Genomic DNA, 20,468 nt, shown 5'->3' with positions numbered 1-20,468 from the left:
TTTTCAAAATTTTTGCCTGATAATTTTGAAATGCATCTATGTGGTTTTAGTCTCAACAAAATGACCTAAATTTGTATTATTGTATTAAAAAATTTTATTTTAATAAACATAATTCTTTTTTAAATAGAAAATAGTTTTATACTATTTTCTCTGTTTAGACTTGTTATTTATTAATAAAAAAATTGTTAAAAACATACATTAGGGAAATTACGTCGTAACGTAACGTGGTCGGTTGGTGACACTGATTCGTGTTGACAATTGACTTAAATTTGAGTCATTCATTTAAAGGTTGGATTTTTTTAAGAAATTACTTCACTGTAGATTTGTATGTTGGAAAAACTAAATTACGGCAGGTAGGTGGACGCTCATTGGCTCGCTTGAGTGGAATTATTGGAGTGAGACGCAGAATGGCATTCGGTTTTACCTAAGATAAATGTATACCTTAATGTAGAAACCCCATACCACGTACGGGGCCATCGTGTGGTGGCCCTTTATGTAGAAAGAAAAAACAAGAGTGCGATTCGACAGAATCCAGCGCCTGGCGTGTCTCTAGGGCCCTTAATATCCTACTAGATTTCCCACCCTTGGATCTAGTGATACGGAACCATGAGAACAGTTTATAGATGAAGCATCCACAAAGAAATGCAGGTTGGACTGTGCAAAAATATGTACGCAGGCAGTGGGCGAAAGTCCAATTATTTTGAAGGGATTGAGACTGTTAATAATAGAGGCTTGGAGACACACATCACTGAGATAGGGTGGAATGCTAACTGTAGGTTCAATATATTAAATAATGGAACCATCCGGTACACAGACTGCTCTAGGATGAATAGCTTAGTCGGAGAAGGCTTCTGGGGAGGGTACTCCAAAATATATTTTGCTTGGGGAACATGCTACCGTTTTTTAAGCTGAGGTATTGGCTGTAATGGAATACAGACATCATAGGAACAAAATCTTAATCTCCCTACAAAGCAGGAGGGCAATAACGGTCGAAAGGGTGCTCTCTAGGCTAGTTGTGGAATCTAAGAAAGTCGATTGTAGTTTCGACGAGAAGTTTTACAAAATTACCTAACTGCATTCGGTATTGCTCACAAAGGAACCGGAAGACAGGCAGTTGCCAGTTTAACACTCATTAGGACAATGTCAGATAAGATCGACTTGACCATTTGCTAACCAAAATCAATAACAATAAAAGACAGTGGAATTTAATTTTTCATAAAAATTGACATTTCGTAAACAGTGTTACTTATATGTAGCAGTACTTTTTGAGAAAAATCCCATTTAAAAAAATGTAAATAAACTGTTTTTCAAACAAAAAATTGTAGTTTCGACGAGAAGTTCTACAAAATTACCTAACTGCATTCGGTATTGCTCATAAAGGAACCGGAAGACAGGCAGCTGCCAGTTTAACACTCTTTAGGACAATCGGAGATAAGGTAAATAAATTGTTTGCAAACAAAAAATTATTTTTGCCTTGTTGAAGTGTTAATTTGGTTTACAGTGGGTTAGGTGAGGAAATGAAACTTTGTATTAACATACTTCAAAGATTTATTTTTCTTTTCATAATTTTTTTTATTGGTACAGACACTTATCTGATATTACAAATAATTTAAAACGATGCTCGCAGAAGGAAAATTTAAGTAGCGTCGTTTTTTAAAAAAAAAACTTCATCGAATTAGTTTCGGTTTGATGACTCCGCGAGCATAATTTTAAAAACTCTAGACAATATTAGTATGGAATTATATAAATCTTCTGAAGACTTCTATTAAAAATGTATAAAAATTTCCACATTTCTAACAACTCTATATTAATTTGAGATCAGATCGTTCTCGGAATATTTGGTAAAGAATTTTTAATACTGAATTAATCACATCTACAAAGCGAGTCATGTACGTAAAGTAATTTATACTTATATAAATATATAAAAAAATAACCTAACTGAGATTTGAAGAGCATAACGTATGCAATAAAGACACTCCTGTTAGGTATACCTTACGAAACATTACCCGCAATGTATATTTTCAGTTCTGAACCAAATATCTCTACCGAACGCACCTATTCTATAAAAAATAAAATTCGTATCGAACTAATATCACAAAAAATATGAATATAACACTTTTATGATTTGCACACCTATATCACAATTTTAATGTTTGTTAAAATCACCAAAAGAAACACCTCGTATCTTACTTACACGTACAACTTCCAAAGTTAACTCGATAAACGAAACATTTACAACTAATGATATTATAATGAATAATACAGTAAAACGTGAATGAATTAAAATTAAAAAAAAACACTTTCGAGATATAATGATAATATGTTATGAACTCACTTATTCAACTTTCAAACGACATCACACTAATAATCTGACCGATATAGCTGCTTTTTTTGAAGATCGTACTCCACGCTTATCATTATCGCCCCGGACTTCGTAATTTTTCTGTAACAAAGAAAAATTATATTTCCAAGTACCCTTAATAAACCAAGTACCCTTAATGTTATAGTTGAATTGATATAATATGTTAAACAAGTTTTAATTTTTAGAGTAATTAGTAGTTATGTAATTATTTGTCAATAATTAATTATAATAAACTGTTTCAACTTTTGAATAAGTTTTTTTATGAAAAATAAAATTCCTAAATCAGCAGTTTCCAATCATACTCACGAATCAACTGACATATAATAACATGGCTGCTTCTTATTTAGGATTGTCACCAACATTTACATTAAATATTGTATCAACTTTAAAAAAAAAATAGCGAATGCTTGATTATTTAAAAACAAAAATAAATTAAAAGACTTGTTTCAATTTATTTATTGAAAACAAAAAAATTCACAATCATACGAATCATCTGACAGATAAAAAAACATGGCTACTTGAAGTATTTACGAAAAATGTATTTCTCACTAATATTCATTTAATTTCAAGTTAAATATTTTTTGAACACAGAAGTTGTTTAATTTTTATGGGGAAATTTGAATATAATATACTCAATTTAACGTTTAATTATTAACACATATTATTCACAAGTCAACTGACATGGCTACTTGAAATATTTACAAATATTTTATTCAATTTTCAACTGAATATTTCAATAATTTTTGAAATAAGCTCAATTGTTATGAAAAAAACTATATTACATTCGTTTCAACTTCTAAATATGTTTTTATTACAAATAAAACAGTTTTTAATTATTATGACGAATCAATTGACAGATAGAACAACATGGCTACTTGAAATATTTACTTTATTTACCACCAACATTTCACCCAAATATTCTATTAACTTTGAAAAAGAAAAACACCAATTTCTTGATTATTATGAGAAAACAAAATTAGAATAGACCAATTTTAACTTATTAATAAGTTTTTTTATTAAAATTATACTCACTATTCAACTGACAGATGGAAAAACATGGCTACTTGAAATATTTACGAAAATGTATTTATTTTACTCAATTTTAAGACACTAAACGATATTCTAATAACTTTAACAAATATTTTTGTTAGCGGATCATTAGAATAGATTCTAAATTCGGAAAACAATAACGGAATCGATGTAACCAGCACACGTTTTAAAGTGTAAAGGCTGTGACTATTCACACGTTCCCGTGAAAATATGGTTTCACGGAGTGAATAATAAAAAAGGGGTAATTTATAGAAAAAAATCGTGGTATTTCATTAATGAATTTATAACAAAAAATGCTATTTAAATCGAAAAATTAGGTTATGCACGACTGATCATCTAAATTCACGTCATATTTAAAAATATTTAATACAAACTACAGATTTAAATAGCATTTTCTTTAGAAATTCAGTAATAAATAAATAACAACAGATCTATATAAATTACCATAGATTTTTTTATTATTCCATTCGTGTATTCGTGTTTTCACGGGAGCGTGTGAATAGTCACGGCCAAATAAAAATTTGGAATCGAGTCAATATCATAGAACTATAAAGTTAATTCAGTTCTACCAACATAAATACGGTTGACTTTAGACATATTAATAACTGTAACCTATATCAACACTAATATTGTTTCCTATTTGACATTTGAACTACTAGGATATATAAACGTCAGTGTTTGTGTAGTAGCGTAATTAGTTGGTATGAACTTACCTCAGGAATTGTGGAAGGAGTGAATTCCATCCTGTAACCGCCTGTTTGAGTGTCAAGTAAACTTCGAAAGTAGAAGGCGTCGAAGCATCACACTTAACTTGGCTTAAATTCGTTTTAATGTCATTCATCTCGAAGTCTATATATAAAGTACAGCCCCTAAGTCCGCAGGGTTCGGAATCGGCCAAATAAAAGAGATCTTTGGCTATCGAATGAGTCAGTCCGTTGGGGAGGAGTACTTCTCCTACGGAAAGGTGGGTACGTTTAGCAGTCCTAAGTTCTCCTTCGAGACGTTTCGATAACGATTCTATCACTGATGTTTCTTCTAATCCGAAAAATTCATTGTATTCCGTTTCACAGCCTGGAAGAGACATTGAGGTTAGGAATTTATTTATACGAAATACCGCGAATTTTTTTTAATTAAATTATTGACGTTAAGTACCTGACTTGATTTTTTTTTTTTCGAACTATACCGTATATTATTTTTATTCCGATCGAATATAAACAACTTTTATATAAATATTTGGTTTTAATTGCTAAAATAAATTAGATAATGCCTATATAATTTTCGTAACCTTGAAATTTTTATTTGTGTTTCACCTACTAGGTATTTAAGTGTGTAATAAATCTGAGGACATCCCCATTTCTTTTATCGAGAAAAACTGTATTCGGAGTCACCTTTACACACTTGTATGGGTAACGTGAACAGGTAGCTATTATAAACGAAAAAAAAAAACGCCTAACAACAGCTACCAATTGAAAACACACTCTCGAAAAACCGGTTTTAAAAGAATGTGTATATATATACATTGAATAAATTAAAAGCCATACAATTATTCGTTTCGAAAAAATCGGTATAGGTGATCATCATCATCGAAAAAAAAAATATATTCTTTTGTCCCGATCCGTATATTTGTATAACGAATAACCGGTTATAAGCTCGGTTTAAAAGCAGGACGTCGTTCTCTCTCGCTCTCGAATTGTTTATCAGGGCACGTAGCTCGTAACTTGTGGCTGTGAAATCGATAGGCGTGGTTTAGCTATTCGAACAAAGCCAGATGATTTGATTTATTATTTCTAGAGTGACCTCGCAGAGTTTGTTAAAAAAAAACTTCTTGTTTTAAAACGTATTATGTAACTAGACTTAAATTACGATTAATTAAATGTTATTTCGATATATTTACAAAATTAAATTCAATTATACAGGGTGTCCCCTATAGGAACCTGCACAGAGCAGAGGCGTATAGGGGGGCAAAAATATGGCTTTTGAGGACGATTTGGGGGTTTTTAAGGGTGAAAAAAAAACGGTTTATATCGATTTCCTATGGAAAAAAGTCAAATAGTAAAGTTGTAGGTAATAAAAAGATCCATAATTTTTGTATTCGCACTTTTTTCACGTAACCTCAAAATGAATGAAGAAAATTCACTAAATCCAAATAAGGTGAAAAAATAAATATTTCAAAATAAATTACAAAATAATGAGGAGTTCTCACCCTATTTCGTGAAAGAGAAATAAAAACCCAAAAATTTGTTTTTTGAATTTTTCACATAAATTTTGAGGGTATGCGAAAAAAGTGTAGAAATAAAAGTTGTAGATCTTTTTGTTACCTACAACTTTGCCTTTTGACTTTTTTCCATATAACTTGTAGTTACGCCGGAAATCGAGATAAGTCGTTTTTCACCCTTAAAAACTCACCCCTTGGTTTTAGGATTAAATTTTCATGGTATGACGATGAAGATTAGTTCACCACTAAATAAACCCTCAGAACGATTCTGAATTTTTCGCCAAATAGTCATATTTTGCGTTCCCCTATACCCCTCTACTTTGTCAATTGTTATGTGGGACACCCTGTATAATTTCCGATAATCAAAAAGTCAATATTTCCGTACGTGCATTTTTGTAAATAAAATTACTTCATACAAAAAACTTTTTTATCTACTTTTCACTTTCTCTACGGTATATTTGTACTAAGATAAAAAAAATCGATTCTGATTAACAAGGAGGTTTTTCTCCGAAACGAAATCTATAATTCATATTTGATTAGATATTTATTTGATATAGATACGACATATAGTCTACATTCGCTAAAATAATATACGAAAACACAATTTTAGTCATCACTTTACAAAGGTGATTTCTCGGAAAGGGGTAGTTAGTCTGAGGAAACTTTCTTACAGAAAAGACCCATTTTAATTTCATTCCTCCTGACTTTTGTGCCCCAACAAGTCGAGACAAGTTAAATATTTCATATTGATTTATTTTCGTACGAACCCTGTTTATATATTTTGAAAATACGTAAGTAGGAAACAAAAATAATGATATAAATTTATATATAAATAGGTAAATCCTGGCACGGGATCAAACACGAAATGTTTTCTTAAAATTTATCCAATTTGAATATTTATTTTACTAACGTCAAAAATGCTAATATATACCGTGTCTACTTTTTATTAATCCTCATTGGTCAATCAAATGCTATTAAATATAAAACTCACAATTTATAGCTTTGTTTTTATATATTTTATGTATAAAATTAACATTTTAATAACAATTTCATTATAAATATGAATAAAACGTAATTTTCGAAACATCCAAGAAAGTCTATAAGAAATTTATGCTTCCGCGCTTTTTTTGTTTACTTTATAACAAAACCTCATTATACATTCTCTTTTTTGCAAAAATAACCACCTACTTATCACACAATAATTAGATATATTCAAACTACGATTTTCTAATAAGAGATGTTACAAATGAAAGTTGTTATTAACAATATAAATTGCTAAACACCCTGTATACGCCTACTTTAACTACATCTGGAAAGCTATTAATTAATCAAAGCACAGTGAAACTCGCTGTACGCTGTTGCTAAGCGTTAGCTTTCGAGGTCACCAGAGGTCAGAACTACAAGCCGGTTGTTCGACAGCCGGCAGAAATCGTATGGCCTAGCTTTAGGTTAGCAACGACAATCGAATGGTTTTTAGAATCGATATAGTTGCATCGATACCGGCAATTAACACAGAGGATGAGTATCATAAAATCCTTTGTTCTTTTATAGCTACTTTTAGATCGTTATATATATAAATAACTGTCTTCTTTTTAAGTAGATATAAAATTCATTTGTTATAATTAAATTTTATAACCACAATTTTAATATTTCGTCATTATTTTCGTTCTTAATTCCATATATTATGAAGGAAAAGTTCGATGTATACAGTAAAGTGAATTGTCAAGAGAGAATCGATACGTAGACAAAGAAACTACCCTTATATCAATGTAGTAAAAACCGGTTCAATGAAATACAGATTTTACCATAACGTTTTAATATATAAAAAAAAATATTAACGAGTTAAGAAAGAAGTAGTCAAATAGAATCTAAAGAACAAAACCGGTTTTTGTATTGATTATATTAATGTTATTATGATGCAATCACTAGGACTATTTCACTCGATGTATCACGAATAAATCGATTACCACTCGGAAAACATCTGACTTTCAAACAAAGGATAATTAATTATATAGGACAAAATGTTATTGTGGATACAATTTATAGTTGTTATGACTTAATCAAGTCTAAAAATAAAATAAACCGGCATATCTGATCATTATATTAAGAAAAACTTGATAAAATTGAGCTAGGATATAAAAGTTGACAGGTCGAATAGAACAAAGGGTTGAGGGTTTAGAAACGACGAAAAACACGTAATATTTGTGGGAATAACGATTTTTGTTAGTTTTTAGTAATATAATTCGATATTTAATCCCGCTATTCCTTTTTATACTCAACATTGATTAAATATATATTTAATTAGATGGAAATGAATAAAAACTTACCTTCTAGACTGCTGTGTTTGATATCAACGAATGGTAAAACTTCCATTTTAATTCAAAAAACTTCACTGTAAATATAAAAATTAATAAACAACCGGCTTCCTACTTCCTAACTTATCAAACGACCTACTATCATCTGTCGCTCTTATGAACTGCTTAACAAAAATCAGCTGTTCACTTTATTTATAAAGTTGCATCACCTCCTCCTACCGGTTCGTTCCGAAGCGAAACGAAGCAGTTCGGCCGGTTCCGTATAGGGGACTACGTGCTCTGGGCAGCAGCTTCATGAACCATCAACATCGCCATAGGCGTGCGCTAACAAATTATCTCTCCCATCACCTATAAAATTAGAAATAAATCCGGCAGCTTCTGTTTATTTTCTCGATGAGTTATTGTTTCTATCTCGGTAATTTCGAGCGTTTTTCCAGACAATCTGGTACTGATAAATTTATTTATTTATTATATCGATTTTAATACCATATATTTTTTGTATCACTTTAAAGGCTTAAAATAAAATGTAATAAGGATTCGGCAATTGACGTAAGAAAAAATTTGGTTTCTCAGATTATGAGTTTTGAATTTTATTCCTTCCGTTTAAATTGTTTTAAATGAATTTACAACACAATTATATTCAAAATAAACGTGATAATTACATGTACCTAGTGGTCAACTAAATCTTATGGGCAAAATTGTGGGGATTTTTCATTTTACAATAAGCGTTGGGGGAGAGTGGGAACTTTCAAACTTGATGTTTAAACAGCAGTACAAAATATTTAGATTTTGATCAAATTAATTAGCGACGTATATGCTAGAGGAAGTTGTTTGATATATGTTAGATATGGTGGTTTCTCTTGACTAATTTGAATAGATTCATAAAAGTATAAGCAGATCTTTTTTAAAACCGGGTGAGCTAAGTTAACATGAAATATTTTCTTGTTGGACAAAAGTTATTTCAAACAACATAAAATTTATAAACATCGGCTAAGCAGAGTCGGACTTGCGGGCATTTTTTCATAACAAAGTTCCCAGTCTCCCCCACGTCTTATTTGCTGAGACAGACTAAAACTGGTGGAATGAAAAATTATAATGTCGTTCTTAATTGCCCACCCGGTATACATATATTTTACTAATGCAACGGTAGATGGCGTGATATCTCGTAGATAAATAAACAGAAAGTAGAATATTTTGATTTTTAATTAGACATTTTCAATTTTTTTTATTTCTTAGTAAATACTTTCAAGATGGTATTTTATGTCATTTTTTTCGTTTTGGTTAAAAGTAGACACATGTCTAAAGCAATTTGCGCCAGGGGCGTATCGAGAAAATTTTAATATATTTGTGAGTTAAATCACGTATTTGTGGTGACATTATACATTCTCAAATTTCGTACGAAACATAATTTTTCTGGCTAAAATTTCAACGAACCTGACTTTTAACTAAAATAAATGTAATCAAAAATGCTATATGTATATAAATACTATTCTAACAAGAAATCCACGCCATTATTTACATGTCTTGTCATGATTTCTACAAGTTTTTATTTTGCTTTGACCTCTTATGACTTGTGTAAAATGAAAGATAATATTGACGATTTTTTTTTTGAGGAACAGAACATTTTAAAATATGATAACAGCGCTGCTCTGTTGAAAATTAGTTATTTGTTTGATGTTTTTACATCGACAATTATTTTTTAATATTACATAATAGCAATTTGACTTTTGAAATATCTTTTGATACGGTTCATGAGCGTAACAAATTTATAGAAGAGGATATGGTATGAATTGCCAAAAAAATATAGAATCTAATAAAAACGTAAGCGGAAAAAATTATCCAAAAGAAGTAGCAGGAGATTATACAGGGTATTGGCGAAATTGACATAGTAGATCAAACAGACCTGAGAGTTTTTACGCTAAAAAATTGACAGTTGTGGAATCTACATTCACAAAAGATGACAGTTAAGGAATTTAGACTCAAAAAAGTTGATAGTACAGATAAAATAAAGTTCATGCTGACACTAATTGACAGTTATATAATTTATTCTCCAAAATGTTGACAGGACAGATAAAATAAAATTTATACTGCCACTAATTGACATTTAGAGAACTTAGATTGACAAAAGTTGACAGTTACAGAATTTTTAATCAAAAAAATTGACAGTGCGGATAAAATAAAGTTTATATTGACACTAATTGACATTTAGAGAACTTAGAATGACAAAAGTTGACAGTTACAGAATTTTTAATCCAAAAAGATTGACAGTGCGGATAAAATAAAGTTTATACTGACACTTAATTGACATTTAGAGAACTTAGACTCACAAAAACTGACAGTTACAGAATTTTTAATAAAAGAAAATTGACAGTGCGGATAAAATAAAGTTTATACTGACACTAATTGACATTTAGAGAGCTTAGAATGACAAAAGTTGACAGTTACAGAATTTTTAATCAAAAAAATTGACAGTGCGGATAAAATAAAGTTTATATTGACACTAATTGACATTTAGAGAACTTAGAATGACAAAAGTTGACAGTTACAGAATTTTTAATCCAAAAAGATTGACAGTGCGGATAAAATAAAGTTTATACTGACACTAATTGACATTTAGAGAATTTAGACTCACAAAAACTGACAGTTACAGAATTTTTAATAAAAGAAAATTGACAGTGCGGATAAAATAAAGTTTATACTGACACCAATAGACATTTAGAGAACTTAGACTCACAAAAACTGACAGTTACAGAATTTTTAATAAAAGAAAATTGACAGTGCGGATAAAATAAAGTTTATATTGACACCAATTGACATTTAGAGAATTTAGACTCACAAAAACTGACAGTTACAGAATTTTTAATAAAAGAAAATTGACAGTGCGGATAAAATAAAGTTTATATTGACACTAATTGACATTTAGAGAACTTAGAATGACAAAAGTTGACAGTTACAGAATTTTTAATCAAAAAAATTGACAGTGCGGATAAAATAAAGTTTATACTGACACTTAATTGACATTTAGAGAATTTAGACTCACAAAAACTGACAGTTACAGAATTTTTAATAAAAGAAAATTGACAGTGCGGATAAAATAAAGTTTATACTGACACCAATAGACATTTAGAGAACTTAGACTCACAAAAACTGACAGTTACAGAATTTTTAATAAAAGAAAATTGACAGTGCGGATAAAATAAAGTTTATATTGACACCAATTGACATTTAGAGAATTTAGACTCACAAAAACTGACAGTTACAGAATTTTTAATAAAAGAAAATTGACAGTGCGGATAAAATAAAGTTTATATTGACACTAATTGACATTTAGATAACTTAGAATGACAAAAGTTGACAGTTACAGAATTTTTAATCAAAAAAATTGACAGTGCGGATAAAATAAAGTTTATACTGACACTTAATTGACATTTAGAGAATTTAGACTCACAAAAACTGACAGTTACAGAATTTTTAATAAAAGAAAATTGACAGTGCGGATAAAATAAAGTTTATACTGACACCAATAGACATTTAGAGAACTTAGACTCACAAAAATTGACAGTTACAGAATTTTTAATCAAAAAAATTGACATCACAGATAAAATAAAGTTTATACTGACACTAATTGACATTTAGAGAATTTAGACTCACAAAAGTTGACAGTAGAGTATATACTGACAAAAACTGACAGTTACAGAATTTTTAATAAAAGAAAATTGACAGTGCGGATAAAATAAAGTTTATATTGACACTAATTGACATTTAGATAACTTAGAATGACAAAAGTTGACAGTTACAGAATTTTTAATCAAAAAAATTGACAGTGCGGATAAAATAAAGTTTATACTGACACTTAATTGACATTTAGAGAATTTAGACTCACAAAAACTGACAGTTACAGAATTTTTAATAAAAGAAAATTGACAGTGCGGATAAAATAAAGTTTATACTGACACCAATAGACATTTAGAGAACTTAGACTCACAAAAATTGACAGTTACAGAATTTTTAATCAAAAAAATTGACATCACAGATAAAATAAAGTTTATACTGACACTAATTGACATTTAGAGAATTTAGACTCACAAAAGTTGACAGTAGAGTATATACTGACAGTTATAGAGTTTCTACTGTTAAAAATTGACATAAGTGACAGTAATTCTAAGATGTCGATCATTACGATGGATTTTTCACTAATGATTTCTATAGGAAGATCATTTATAGCAGCTGGTTTTTTCTGTTAGTATCATAAAAAAAATAGAATCAAAATAATAGTTTAAGCAACTTTTTGAAAAAATTTTTTTGTTATCTAGAATAAGAAGTGAATTCTTTCGACTTATTCCAAAAATTCGACACCTGTCTGTGTAAAAATTGCGACGAGAACATTTCAGATGCGACATACGGTATATTAAATTTGTATTTATAGTCTAAAACATCAACTCTCCGTCACTGCTTTATAAGGTACTTATTATTCTTCGTCTCCATTTTTTTTTCCTTTGATGTGTTCACATATTGTATGCTTCTCGACTCGGATTTGAACGTACTCAAAAGAATACAAAATTTAGTCGTAACTATTATATATATATTTATTTACAAGACGTGTAATAAGTATTTTATAGTAATATATTTTATGATTAAACATTTTATATCCGTTTTTAACACATGGTACAACAAAATTCTGAATTAAAATGGCGATTTAGTTGGATGAGATCGATGATCATGATTCCCAAATCACGTAAATCACTTGCATTTCGTTTTCAATACGTGGGGTGGATGAGGATGACGAATAGAATCAATTCTCTTCTTTTTTATCATTGTTGGGTTGTCGCGAATTAACTTTTTCCATTCAAAAATATGTTTCATCATATTAATTGTATTTTGGATTGAAATTTTGAGATAACAAAGCCAAATAAACGTTATTAATTTCTTATGAAATTTATTCAATAGACAAATACCCGAAATTAATCAAAGCTACCTTATTATTTAAGAAAATTAATCTTTCTGACAAATATTTTCAACAAAATTAAATCCTTTTTCAAATATGTTGTAAAGATTCGCTGAAAGTTGTTTAAAATGTACATTTCTCTTTTGTTATCTTTTTAAACAATGACAAATTATTTATTCTTGATATAATTCAAACAAACGAAACACCTTAGGTCGTTTCACGTGGTTGGGTATTATTTTTGGCACTAGATTTGCAGAAATTATCATCCTATTATCGAATTTATGAGTGCACGTCAAAATTTGGTTATATAGGCATACTGAAAAAACTATTTGAACGTTTTCGTAGACAAAAAATGACATTTTTGGCTATCAATTTGTAGACACAACAATTTTACACCCCTCGTATATGAATAATTGCCATATTAACGTAAAATCAAAAAATGTAAAGCAAAAAAGACTACTGAAAAAAACTTTTTGAACGTTTTCGTTGACAAAAAATGACATTTTTGACCATCGATTTGTAGACACAACAATTTTACACCCCTCGTATATGAGTAAATACCATATTAACGTGAAAACAAAAAATTTGAAACAAAACGACTACTGATAAAAATAAAAAATGACATTTCCGGTTATCAATAGTTACAACAATTTTACGCTCCTCGTATATAAATAATTATCATATTAACGTAAAATCAAAAAATGTAAAGCAAAAAAGACTACTGAAAAAAACTTTTTGAACGTTTTCGTTGACAAAAAATGACATTTTTGACCATCGATTTGTAGACACAACAATTTTACACCCCTCGTATATGATTAACTACCATATTAACGTGAAATCAAAAAATTTGAAACAAAATAACGACTACTGGTAAAAACAAAAAATGACATTTCCGGTTATCAATAGTTACAACAATTTTACGCTCCTCGTATATAAATAATTGTCATATTAACGTAAAATCAAAAAATGTAAAGCAAAAAAGACTACTGAAAAAAACTTTTTGAACGTTTTCGTTGACAAAAAATGACATTTTTGACCATCGATTTGTAGACACAACAATTTTACACCCCTCGTATATGAGTAAATACCATATTAACGTGAAAACAAAAAATTTGAAACAAAATAACAACTACTGATAAAAATAAAAAATGACATTTCCGGTTATCAATAATTACAACAATTTTACGCCCCTCGTATATAAGTAATCACCATATTAACGTACAATAAAAAAAATCGAAATACAAAAACCGATTCCTTTGTTCTGTCTCACACTGTATGTATTCAGTAGACATCGCATAGAACTTATACATCTAGGTATAATATTATTTAAAATGGACTTTCCCAAAAGTCATATTACGAACACTGCTGCTGGGATATTATTATTAGAAACGTTGCAGGAGGGATATGTATTGAGACTTGTTTTTACATTGGTGCTTAAAAAGAGTATCTGGTAAGCGCTGTTGCCAGTAGCACAAACTTAACAGATTATAATAATTCAGTTTCATCGAAATTCAACTTGTTAATTATATATATGTAATATCGACTTTATTTTATAGATATACACGAAAAAAATAATATTATAAAAAAGCAATATACTTTCTTCAAGCTCTTAATAGCATAGAAAAATAACAAATAGAATAATAGACTACAGGAGTGTTGACGTCACACAACGCCATTACTAGTGCAGGTCAGGGATCACGTTCCAAACAAAGTTTTAACCGCGTTTAGTGATTTGTGATTTTTTCGAATTTGATTCGATAAATTTTGAAAACAAACATCTTCTGGAACAAAACACTTTACATATCATACAACAATAAACTATTTAAACACTTTTTAAATAACTTTAAAGAACACAAACTTTGTTATAGAAAAGGAAATATAACAAAATGACGGCCGTGACATCACTCTGCGGTTGTCTATTGGTTCAATCAGACTCGCATATGCGCAGTACGCAACAAAAGAGAGATGGAAACACAAAATATCTCTTATGGGAGAAAAGTTAAGTGTCCATCTAAATGGACAAAGACAAAGGGCGTGATATTAAAGTAGCATTTGTATTTCAATATCTTGAGTTGTACAAAATGTGAAAAGTTTCCTTCAAAATTTACCCTTACGCTACCCTCATTTAACGCATTTCGACAGTTTATATACATAGATTCGTCTCTACCTTCTATCTCACTCTGTAATGGTTGCAAGTCGTACAGTACAATGTTGCCACTTTCCTTACTTTTCTTAAACAGATCAAAATGTGGTGCTGGTTTAGATAAAGTGTGTGGTATGAATGTATCAAATATAGATGAATCGTAAGCCGATTAGACATTTAATATTAATTATTAGAAAATTTCAATTTGAGTTGCACAAAAATGTGAAAAGGTATCCACCACATTTTCGTTAAAATTCACCCTGATGCTAATATGGTGTCACCCTTATTTAACGACGCACATGGATACTGTAGTATATCCATGATTGGAAGCCGTTTGTCGTTGCAGTGTTGTCACTTCTATTACTTTCCCCAAACAATTCGTATATTTTGAAGGTCGTACACGTACACCCTGTATGGTATTGAATTCTTATAAATCTTTAATTATGCTATACACATAAAACAATTTATTTTGTATGTAATTCTTCAAGAAATTTCATCATGTTTTAAATATTTTCATTTATTGAAAAGAGACATGTTGTTTCATCTTTTTTTTTATTACCCTGTATGTAGCTTTTCTGCTATATAAAAACCTATTGTGTTCAATTGTGGTTTTTATATCAATATACAATTATAATAAATTTTCATTTAATTTTAATTGTTACCCGACAGTAATCAAGTCAACCACCTCGCCCTATTCGATATAAACCACTTCCTTTATTTGTTATAAACCATTTGATAACATTGAAATCGAAAAAGATCGAAAAAAAAATCCATTTTGTATTACGTTAGGTTAGGTACAACGTCCATCCCTCGTATACTATAAATTAAATATGACTCACAATTGCAGTATAAATAAAGCGAAAGATTTTTAAAAAATAAAAGAAAAAAGAAGACGATTACATTGAGAGTCATATTTTCTTTGTTTCCACTCGATGATAAAGTGTAACGAAGTTTGGCAACAGCGCTATTAAGTGCCGTAACATTGGCAACAGAACACAACCGCTGTTTTAGATTGAGATAAACTCTAGTTAAACGGGTCCTTCGATACACAGAACGGCACCGAGGATAATTACGGACATTACGGGGCTGTATCAGTTTTATTTTGGAAAATTATAAATTAAGAACAGAATCTATGCAATTTTTTGCATATTTTTAAAAAACGTGCATATATAGATTAATATTTAATGCTAAGTACCGAATATCATACTAGTTCCTGGTTGGACGGAGATGACAGATAGCTCACCTGGTGGAATCCGTTACTTGGATTCGGCATCTTCTTAAAAAAAATTGACTGGTGTTCTATTAATTAAAATAACGTTGTCGAATGTCTTTTTTTTTAAATTTATTACTATAATTTAGCCTTGACAATATACAATTACTACAATGGGACTAAAAACTAGTACTCACATTGTTTTAATCATGAATATATGAATTTAAATTGCGTGATTCATGACCACATGATATTTTTTTTTGTAAGCTATTGAATTCATATAGGTAACACCAGTTGTTTTTGATTTTTCAACAAATTTTGTTGTTGATAAAAAAAGTTTGTAAACACAAAATGGCGATAAAACACACACGTGGCTTTAAGTATAATATATTCATCTTATCGTGTATTGATCTGTGATCGATCTTTGATGGAAAACAAGATATACAGGGTAACTAGAAAGTAGGAATTGCTTTCTTCTTTACGATGCATTGTCTAGATTTTGAGTCTCTTTTTGATGAAAAACTAGTTTAAAAAAATAGGTATTTATCGAAATAAAGTTTATTACATTCTAAAATAAAAAATATAGTTGACTTAAATGAACCTAACCTAACTTAATTGGTTTAGCATTATCAGAGCTGCGTATACTAATTTAATATTATAAATAAAGAAAACGTAGCAAGACGACTAAAATTGAAGATAAATAATGGAAGAAATAAAGCGCAACATCAGGGCACAAAATTTTTACGAGGTACCTGGTGCCACGGTGGCTGACATTTACGGCGTCTACTGGAATCCCGTGGAAATTCGTTTTGAAAATGGTCGAATATATATAACCTGGGAGTTTTCAAGGCTGCTGAAGTCAATATCACGAAAGGAAAGGTCTACGAGGTACCTGGTGCTCACGATGGCTGACATCTACGGCGTCTACTGGAATCCCGTGGAAATTCGTTTTGAAAATGGTCGAATATATATAACCTGGGAGTTTTCGAGGCTGCTGATGTCGAATATCACTACAAAAAAGGCCTACGAGGTACCTGGTGCTCACGGTGGCTGACATCTACGGCGTCTATTGGAATCCCGTGGAAATTCGTTTCGAAAATAGTCGAATATATATAACCTGGGAGTTTTCAAGGCTGCTGAAGTCAATATCACGAAAGGAAAGGTCTACGAGGTACCTGGTGCTCACGATGGCTGACATCTACGGCGTCTACTGGAATCCCGTGGAAATTCGTTTTGAAAATGGTCGAATATATATAACCTGGGAGTTTTCGAGGCTGCTGAAGTCAATATCACGAAAGGAAAGGTCTACGAGGTACCTGGTGCTCACGATGGCTGACATCTACGTCGTCTACAGGAATCCCGTGGAAATTCGTTTTGAAAATGGTCGAATATATATAACCTGGGAGTTTTCGACGCTGCTGAAGTCAATATCACGAAAGGAAAGGTCTACGAGGTACCTGGTGCTCACGATGGCTGACATCTACGGCGTCTACTGGAATCCCGTGGAAATTCGTTTTGAAAATGGTCGAATATATATAACCTGGGAGTTTTCAAGGCTGCTGAAGTCAATATCACGAAAGGAAAGGTCTACGAGGTACCTGGTGCTCACGATGGCTGACATCTACGGCATCTACTGGAATCCCGTGGAAATTCGTTTTGAAAATGGTCGAATATATATAACCTGGGAGTTTTCGACGCTGCTGAAGTCAATATCACGAAAGGAAAGGTCTACGAGGTACCTAGTGCTCACGATGGCTGACATCTACGGCGTCTACTGGAATCCCGTGGAAATTCGTTTTGAAAATGGTCGAATATATATAACCTGGGAGTTTTCAAGGCTGCTGAAGTCAATATCACGAAAGGAAAGGTCTACGAGGTACCTGGTGCTCACGATGGCTGACATCTACGGCGTCTACTGGAATCCCGTGGAAATTCGTTTTGAAAATGGTCGAATATATATAGCCTGGGAGTTTTCGACGCTGCTGAAGTCAATATCACGAAAGGAAAGGTCTACGAGGTACCTAGTGCTCACGATGGCTGACATCTACGGCGTCTACTGGAATCCCGTGGAAATTCGTTTTGAAAATGGTCGAATATATATAACCTGGGAGTTTTCAAGGCTGCTGAAGTCAATATCACGAAAGGAAAGGTCTACGAGGTACCTGGTGCTCACGATGGCTGACATCTACGGCGTCTACTGGAATCCCGTGGAAATTCGTTTTGAAAATGGTCGAATATATATAACCTGGGAGTTTTCGACGCTGCTGAAGTCAATATCACGAAAGGAAAGGTCTACGAGGTACCTGGTGCTCACGGTGGCTGACATCTACGGCGTCTATTGGAATCCCGTGGAAATTCGTTTCGAAAATAGTCGAATATATATAACCTGGGAGTTTTCAAGGCTGCTGAAGTCAATATCACGAAAGGAAAGGTCTACGAGGTACCTGGTGCTCACGATGGCTGACATCTACGGCGTCTACTGGAATCCCGTGGAAATTCGTTTTGAAAATGGTCGAATATATATAACCTGGGAGTTTTCGAGGCTGCTGAAGTCAATATCACGAAAGGAAAGGTCTACGAGGTACCTGGTGCTCACGATGGCTGACATCTACGTCGTCTACAGGAATCCCGTGGAAATTCGTTTTGAAAATGGTCGAATATATATAACCTGGGAGTTTTCGACGCTGCTGAAGTCAATATCACGAAAGGAAAGGTCTACGAGGTACCTGGTGCTCACGATGGCTGACATCTACGGCGTCTACTGGAATCCCGTGGAAATTCGTTTTGAAAATGGTCGAATATATATAACCTGGGAGTTTTCAAGGCTGCTGAAGTCAATATCACGAAAGGAAAGGTCTACGAGGTACCTGGTGCTCACGATGGCTGACATCTACGGCATCTACTGGAATCCCGTGGAAATTCGTTTTGAAAATGGTCGAATATATATAACCTGGGAGTTTTCGACGCTGCTGAAGTCAATATCACGAAAGGAAAGGTCTACGAGGTACCTAGTGCTCACGATGGCTGACATCTACGGCGTCTACTGGAATCCCGTGGAAATTCGTTTTGAAAATGGTCGAATATATATAACCTGGGAGTTTTCAAGGCTGCTGAAGTCAATATCACGAAAGGAAAGGTCTACGAGGTACCTGGTGCTCACGATGGCTGACATCTACGGCGTCTACTGGAATCCCGTGGAAATTCGTTTTGAAAATGGTCGAATATATATAGCCTGGGAGTTTTCGACGCTGCTGAAGTCAATATCACGAAAGGAAAGGTCTACGAGGTACCTAGTGCTCACGATGGCTGACATCTACGGCGTCTACTGGAATCCCGTGGAAATTCGTTTTGAAAATGGTCGAATATATATAACCTGGGAGTTTTCAAGGCTGCTGAAGTCAATATCACGAAAGGAAAGGTCTACGAGGTACCTGGTGCTCACGATGGCTGACATCTACGGCGTCTACTGGAATCCCGTGGAAATTCGTTTTGAAAATGGTCGAATATATATAACCTGGGAGTTTTCGACGCTGCTGAAGTCAATATCACGAAAGGAAAGGTCTACGAGGTACCTGGTGCTCACGATGGCTGACATCTACGGCGTCTACAGGAATCCCGTGGAAATTCGTTTTGAAAATGGTCGAATATATATAACCTGGGAGTTTTCGAGGCTGCTGAAGTCAATATCACGAAAGGAAAGGTCTACGAGGTACCTGGTGCTCACGATGGCTGACATCTACGTCGTCTACAGGAATCCCGTGGAAATTCGTTTTGAAAATGGTCGAATATATATAACCTGGGAGTTTTCGAGGCTGCTGAAGTCAATATCACGAAAGGAAAGGTCTACGAGGTACCTGGTGCTCACGATGGCTGACATCTACGTCGTCTACTGGAATACCGTGGAAATTTGTTTTGAAATTTTTAAATATATATAACCTGGGAGATTTTGGGGTTGCTGATGTCGAATATCACTACAAAAAAGGCCTACGAGGTACCTGGTGCTCACGGTGGCTGACATCTACGACGTCTACCGGAATCCCGTGGAATTTTTTTTTGAAAATGGTCGAATATATATAACCTGGGAGATTTTGGGGTTGCTGATGTTGAATATCACTACAAAAAAAGGCCTACGAGGTACCTGGTGTCCAGGATGGCCGACATCTACGGCGTCTACTGGAATTCCGTGGAAATTCGTTTTGAAAATAGTCGAATATATATAACCTGGCGG

The 20,468-nt window shown here is 32.3% G+C and overlaps 1 protein-coding gene across 1 annotated transcript; it reads right to left on the bottom strand.

Annotated features, from left to right (window-relative positions):
* Positions 1–1,530: 1,530 nt before the first annotated feature.
* LOC130443799 (protein charybde-like) lies at positions 1,531–8,172 on the bottom strand. The gene is made up of 3 exons (XM_056778637.1): positions 7,955–8,172; positions 4,126–4,483; positions 1,531–2,443 (listed from the first exon to the last, which is right to left on the bottom strand). Exons 1-3 carry the CDS (start codon positions 7,998–8,000, stop codon positions 2,362–2,364), a joined length of 486 nt encoding a protein of 161 aa, XP_056634615.1. The 5' UTR covers positions 8,001–8,172; the 3' UTR covers positions 1,531–2,361.
* Positions 8,173–20,468: the final 12,296 nt, after the last annotated feature.

This window comes from Diorhabda sublineata, chromosome 5 (assembly GCF_026230105.1).
Source record: "Diorhabda sublineata isolate icDioSubl1.1 chromosome 5, icDioSubl1.1, whole genome shotgun sequence".
Classification (NCBI taxonomy): Eukaryota; Metazoa; Arthropoda; class Insecta; order Coleoptera; family Chrysomelidae; genus Diorhabda; species Diorhabda sublineata.
The sequence above is the reverse complement of the archived record's forward strand: the minus strand, read 5'-3'. Positions and strand labels throughout refer to the sequence as shown.

Coding starts and splice junctions, on each gene's coding strand:
- LOC130443799 (XM_056778637.1), bottom strand. CDS start 8,000: ATGGAAGTTTTACCATTCGTTGATATCAAACACAGCAGTCTAGAAG. Junction 4,484..7,954: donor CAAACACAGCAGTCTAGAAG/GTAAGTTTTTAT, acceptor TGTCTCTTCCAG/GCTGTGAAACGGAATACAAT. Junction 2,444..4,125: donor CTCCTTCCACAATTCCTGAG/GTAAGTTCATAC, acceptor TCTTTGTTACAG/AAAAATTACGAAGTCCGGGG.